Source organism: Danio rerio, chromosome 24 (genome assembly GCF_049306965.1).
Source record: "Danio rerio strain Tuebingen ecotype United States chromosome 24, GRCz12tu, whole genome shotgun sequence".
Lineage (NCBI taxonomy): Eukaryota > Metazoa > Chordata > Actinopteri > Cypriniformes > Danionidae > Danio > Danio rerio.
The window spans coordinates 16,745,237-16,752,479 of NC_133199.1; the positions used below are offsets into that span (position 1 = coordinate 16,745,237).

The following is a 7,243-nucleotide window of genomic DNA, read 5'->3' on the forward strand; positions in this document are numbered from 1 at the left end:
CACAAACAAAAATTTGTAGTTTAAAAAAAATATCATTTAACCTGTCATAAAATTTAACTAAAATATGCCACATTGCCAGGCTCTATATGTATATTTCTCTGCTGCACAGTTATTTATGTTGCTGTATTCTGCTGCTACAGGGCTATCATAAATTGTAAATTAATTCATCTGAATCTACATTTTTTGTGTGCTTTATTTCAATGAAACAGTGCATATACATACATTCTGCCATACACTGATCCCAGACCAGACACTCTCCCCTTCTTGTTATTCTTTCAGTCTTTTCCCACAATGCAATAGTCAACAAAGGAGTAGGGAGAGAGGACCGAGCTGTAGCTAACGTGGCTATCGCTAGCATAAAAAAAGGAAGAACGAAGTGGGGCTGTAATAAAATTAAAGGAATGTTTCTCTCACCAAACTGGCAAACGCAGACGAGGAAAACAAAGCCTCGGTTCTTCGCGTGCATGAGATGATGACAGTCCACGAGCACTGCATGTTTATGTAGAGAAGCAGCTCTTGTACGTGTAAAGGAGCTGTTGCTGGATTAGCATAGCAGCTAGCAGTCCATTATTATCAAGCTAATGCTAAATGCAAAGCTCGTCGTTAGATTTACGGACACTTTCGATCCAGATCCATCTATTTGAGGCTATAGAGAAGGGATAAAACTCCGATTAAAGGGGTGAGTGGGCGTAATTTGTTGTATTAATATCAATGTTTACACTGTGTGTGTGTATGACACGATGAAGGTCCCGTAGCATGCTAACGTTAGCTAACTCAGTTCACTTCAGGCCTGTTAAGTTGCTGATATTTGACAGTATTTTCTTTTAAAATTATTTTTTTATTGGGTTGATCTATTAGTTTGAGGTTTTATGTTGCTCAACAGTTGCCATATTAGAAACAATATTATTAAGATAATAAAGGAAAGTGTGTCAGTTTGGCCTGTGTCAGTTCTGCTGTTCTAATTTAAATTAATATTTTTATGACCACTAAAATGCTTTTAAGTAAACGCATTACAATATGATCTCCTATTTGCAGAATTAGGTACATGTAGACTGATTATTTTTATAAGAATTAATCCTTTATAACCACATAGTTAGCCAAGACATGTTAATTTGATCATTGCAAAATTGAGTATCATATGTGCAGCCAGAGATCTATGAAATTGTATGTATGTATAAACTTGAATGTGTAGCTATATCTACACAAAGTATCATAGGTTTTAGATGTTAACTTTGTTTGTTTTTCAACTAACAGCCTACCCTTGATATTGAATGGTCTTCAAAATGTACAAATTCAGTGAATACTGACAATAACAAATTATAATAATACATATAATTTATAAAAATAAACAATAAACATGATTGATGAGTAATAAATGAGTAAATGTTATTTGTTAAATTAACAGCGGTTGGATACAAAATCTTAAAAAAAAAACAATTTGAGTTGATTATTAATCACTTATTAAATTTTTAGCCCACATTAATTTTACTTAGTAAGAGAGAAACTAGATGTATAGCAAAGTCATCTCATAATAAAAAAGTTAAAATTGATAGAAATTGTTTTAGCTCTAGAACTACCAGAATTCTGTAATTAGTGGAATGCCCAAAGCAGTCATTCTGAATTTTAATTCTCTACTTTTCTGAATATAAAATTTTTTAAGGTCATATTTATTTTGTAAGCTTCTGTTGAGGTTTCATGCCTGTTTCACACCGCATGCGCAAACAGAGCATAAGCAGTGCATGTGCATTGCCTATGGCGAGCAGAAGCTCATCGGCAGCTGCTGCACGGATCAATTCTATCTAGTTACCTGTCTATCTATAAATAAATACACTTTTTAAAAACTTTTTATCTGCACCAAGGCCCACAGCAACTTCCTTCTATGTTGTTTCCTTAACCTGCTAGTCTTTATTTTACAAATGATATAGATCCTTAAGAACTGTCTGCTTCTCAAGTTCTATGAGGAGTGTCATTCATGTCTTTTCAGGTGATCTCGGTCAGAAGACAATCACCTCTGATATCATGTCATTTTGTTTTCAATTGTTAGGATGTTGTAGGCCTATAGTTATAATAATATTTATACATTATAGTTATAATGATATTTGTACATGATCAAACTAGTGCGCAACTTAATAAGAAAAACTAATACTAAAATTGTTTCAAATTTGTTTGTTTTTTTAGAGTTTGGGCCCAAATAAATATTTGTTGACGTTTTTATTCGTTTAACCTTGTTTGATTGACAATTTAAAAATTAGTGGATATTATCGAGGAATTTATTGGGCAAAATTGCTACTTTTTACTGTCAATTAATGTGTTTTTGGTCATTATCAATGCACTGTCACTTTAATCGAGCGTGAGCAACGTGGCAAAAATAGACCCTGCAACGAAACTATTGCGGCACTGTTGCTTCAGCGAGGCTAATGCCTCGCGCTGATGGGCTGCTTCTGCCTGCAGTATGAAAGCTGTAATCTGTTAATATGGACGCTGAAAAATACACAAGCGCTCTGCTCAAGCTTGTGGTGTGAAACAGGTTTTAGAATAAAACTTTGAATATCTGTCTTTGTATTTTAGGATATAAGGACTGTGTCTAGGCCACAATTTGACCATTATGACAAAAATGAACACAAACTGTAAATATACTGTGTTGTAAAGTTACAGGAAAGTACATTTGTATCCATTTTGACTTATTTTGTAAATGTGACCACTATATTAGTATTACAAACAATTTGAAAAGACATGATACATAAAAAGCATTGAAAACGCTTCTCGTTTACCGCTAGTTCACTTATTCACAATTCATTTTATCTCACTTTTTTTGCAGATGACGGTCACATGATTGACGTTTCTCAGTCACATGGCCGGACTCTGCGGTTAGCATCCATCGGTCAGAAGATAGGACCGTCCGATCCCCTCACCTGAGTGGGTGTACAAGGATGAAGAAGATCAGTCTGAAGACGATCAGAAAATCACTTAACATAAAGGGCAAAGAAGATGGGGATTTTGTCATGCTCCAGCAGCCAACTATAGCAGCAGAGTTCACCAAGGACGACACGCTGTTTGGAGGTTGTTACACCAAAGGGCTGGTAGGTTGTGATCTTAATGGGGAGGATGAGAAGGGTCATAAGAGTCGATCGAAAAGCGAGAGTCTTATGGGCACTCTAAAGAGAAGACTCTCAACCAAACAGAAAGCGAAAGTCAAAGGTGGCTCCTCCGCAGTGGGCTCTGGAGACGACGACGACACATTCTCTTCTTCGTCCGTTCCAATAAGCTTTAATGAAGTCAAAGCCCAGCGACCCTTAAGATCCTCCTCCCTCCGAAGCCATCATTACAGCCCTTCGCCATGGCCTTTCCGTCCCGTTGGCTCAGAGGAGGCTTGCATTAAAATGGAGGTGAAAGTTAAAGCTATGGTCCACTCTCCTAACCCCAGTCCCTCCCTCAATGGCATCAGAAAGGAGTTCCATGACATCCAATTAGAAGGTTTGTTCCAAGATCAGAGCGAAACTCAAAGTGGCAACTTGCATTTGAGCATTGAGGATCACGTGCCTATTGGACTCACACCTCAGGACTACATCCAGTACACAATGCCTTTAGATGAGGGAATGTACCCAGATTCTGCCCAGTCCTTTTGTTTAGATGGGCCTTCGCCAATGGAAGTGGGTGATCAGGTTGAATCTGACTCTCTGCACATAGACCAGGGTCCGGATGGTCATGATATCATAACATCGGACATTCTCATGGAGCATTCGGTAAACGGACACCTCGCCGATGCTCCGGCAATGGTCCTTTCCAATTCCCGAGCCGACACACCTTTGTTTTCTCCATCTCTGTCACCTCTTTCCACCAACGATATTCCAAGGACCCTCTCCGGGTTCAGTAGTGCAGACTCTCATGTTGTTGAGAGAGTAAGGCATCACTTGAACTTTGACCCCAATTCCGCTCCTGGTGTTAGCAGGGTGTACGATTCTTTCCAAAGCAGCGGACCCATGGTTGTAACAAGCCTTACGGAGGAACTTAAAAAACTGGCCAAGCAGGGTTGGTACTGGGGACCTATAACTCGATGGGAGGCTGAGGAGAAGCTAGTCAACCTTCCAGACGGCTCTTTTTTAGTGAGGGACAGTTCAGATGACCGCTATCTCCTCAGCCTGAGCTTTCGGTCACAGGGGAAGACGCTTCACACCAGGATCGAGCACTCCAATGGCAGATTTAGCTTTTATGAGCAGCCAGACGTAGAAGGTCACACTTCCATTGTAGATCTTATCGAGCATTCGATAAAAGACTCAGAGAACGGCGCATTCTGTTACTCCAGATCCCGTCTGCCGGGGTCCGCCACGTACCCAGTTCGGTTGACCAATCCCGTCTCTCGGTTCATGCAAGTGCGTTCGCTGCAATATCTTTGCCGCTTTGTCATCCGACAGTACACGCGGATAGATCTGATTCAGAAACTGCCTTTGCCAAACAAAATGAAAGATTATTTGCAGGAGAAGCACTACTGAACGGGCTGTAGTGGGTCATGGTAGAAATTTGCACTTTTTGTTGAGTGACGCATTGTTTAAACAGTTTACATGTTTGTAGGTCATGAGATCAGTTGCGCAGGTTGACTATCTGATCTGAGCGCTAAATTTGTTGTTGCTCAGATTACGTGTTTTACACTAAGCAAGGCTTTTCAGAGTGATTTGGATGCCATGCTTAATACACATACTGATTATATGAGTATATACTGCAGTAAAGCTTGGATTTGTGATTACATGGTGCACTAATGTGCGTCATTTATCGAGAATTTTGTTGTAGCGTTAAGGTGCGGTCACATTGGCAACATTTTGTCCATTTTTTTTTTTTTTTAATTTTAAAGGTGCATTGTCTATTGTAAATGAGTATAATGATATGTGAAGCACAGCTAACTTTCAAAGCAAGCAGCTTTCTGTTGGTCAACATAGAAAAAAATATTTTGTGAAACATATGTGGGAAATTAGTTTTAAATCTTGTAGATTGCTATTGAAAACTACATTTTTCTGAACAATTGGAATGTGATCGCACCTTTACAAGTAATTTGCTTTTCTCTGGAAATATGATGTCAGCCAAGTTTTTAGCAGGTTTTAGAAGTTCTAAAAATCGGTACTTTTAATGAAGCTTGCAACTATGCTGGATGATGGAGGTTTATCAAATCAACTGTCAGAATACTTTTGTAAGAGAATAAGCATTTATTTTGGATTAATGTTTTACATTTTATTTGACTTTTTTTTTTTACGATCTGTGCAACAACAAATTCGGTCAGTCAGGTATGTGAAGGCCACAAAGGAAGGACTGAATAATTTTCAAAGCAAATGTTCAAGAGGGATACATGAAGAATGCCACATCTGTGATCTTATACGTAAAGGGAGCGGGTTAAGAACAAAACAGGATTAATTTTTTTATATATATGTTGAATAGTGTGGCTCATACAATATTTAGTTCTGTCTAAATATTTTGGCTCATATACATTAAGAAATGCTTTATTATGCTTCATGAGCATCTTATTCGTTTTGTTTAAAGGGGCTATATATAGGATTCTAAAGGTATTGTGATGCTAGTTGCTGTTAAGTGAATTGCAGCCATCAACATTTTGCTTCGCACTAAAGTGTATGTGCTCACGTAACGGATAAGAGGCTAGACATGGGACCATAACCATTTTCAAGGTATACGGCGGTTTGGAAAAGTCAAGGTTTTAAAGCCTGCAAAATTTTCTGCTATACCGTTCCTATGGTTTAAGTAAGGTTTTTTCAACGTTTTGTTTGAAGTTTTTTAGGACAACTGTATCTAAAGTAGAAAAGATATCCAAAGATGCCGTTTTAAATTATAATGAAATCAGTGTTTTTGAAACTAATGAAGATAGCAGAAGTCAATGATTTATTTGAATGATTTAGCCTCAAAATCAAATATATGGTTTTTAAAGGGGAAAAAAGTTTTTTGTTATGTTTAAAAACAAATTTAGAGTAGTAATCACAATACTGTAAAACCGTGATATTTTGCTCCAAGGTTATCATACCATCAGAATCGCATACCGGTCCATGCCTATAAGAGACTAATAATACCATAATTCAATGTAGTTGGAAATACCTTTGCAGCAATATATTGAAAGTAAACATCCAGATGCCGTCCACTGCCACGAGTGTCACCTCTAAATGTGAAAAAAGTTGGACACCCTATTCTATAGTAGCAAAATAGCTGACAGCTGTTAAGAATCACTTCTAAGGTTTGTATTTATTTTGTAAACTACCGACATCTTATTTTTTTAAAATACCAATTTCCATTTAGAAAATAATGAATAGTTCTCCCAGTGTTTATGTGGATTTCCTTTGGGTGCTCCGGTTTTCCCCGCAGTCCAAGGACATGCGGTGTAGGTTAATTGGATGAAGTGGATTGACCATAATGTATGATTGTGAATACGAGAGTATATGTGTGTTTCCCAGTACTGGGTTGCTGCTGGAAGGGCATCCACTGCGTAAAACGTATGCTTGATAAGTTGACGTATCATTCTACTGCGGTGACGATGTAATAATGGACTAAGCGGAAGGAAAATGAATGAATAATGATGAGTAAATAAACTGGACATGTATATTAGTCATAATAAAGAGAAAGCCCATGCAGAATCATTACTTTTTTATTTTGATGTGGACAATTTTGTTCTTCAGAGAGTTCATGATATTTGAACTTGTATTGTATATCCAAATTTACGGCAACATATTCAATTTCTTTTGAATTTTAAATGTGTCAGAAAATTAGAAATTAGTTATGTGGAACATTCAGGCATTAAAGCTTAAGGACTGTACATTTATAACCAATTGGCCATCTTTTTCAATGTTTTTCTGACTTGTAAAATAGGGAATAAAAAAGTCATGGAGACCAACAGTATTTTTTTTAATTGGAAATATTATTCTTATAAATTCTATTGTGATAGTGTTCTCTATCTGCATATATATTCCCTCAATAAATATGGCTTAAAGAAATATGTTCAGTTGGCGTTCTCCATGCAGTTTGTTTCATGTCACATTGTCAGTAGTTTAGAAAATGAAATGATTGTTATATATATAATGATACTCAAAAAAAGGCCTTGTATGGGCAAATCAAGAGAATTAATCACAAATTTGAAATATCTAGATTTCTCCAGAGCTTTAGAGTTTAGACCGTTTCAAACATTGTGAATCTGTTGTTTGGATTAATGCCTTTTCTTTGCACAACTCATAACAGTACGGTTAGAATGGATATTTCA

At 37.1% G+C, this 7,243-nt stretch overlaps 1 protein-coding gene across 1 annotated transcript; it reads left to right on the top strand.

Moving 5' to 3' along the window:
• Positions 1–288: 288 nt before the first annotated feature.
• Positions 289–6,980, top strand: socs6a (suppressor of cytokine signaling 6a). Its single transcript, XM_681949.10, has 2 exons — positions 289–679; positions 2,819–6,980. Exon 2 carries the CDS (start codon positions 2,931–2,933, stop codon positions 4,488–4,490), a length of 1,560 nt encoding a protein of 519 aa, XP_687041.2. The 5' UTR covers positions 289–679; positions 2,819–2,930; the 3' UTR covers positions 4,491–6,980.
• Positions 6,981–7,243: the final 263 nt, after the last annotated feature.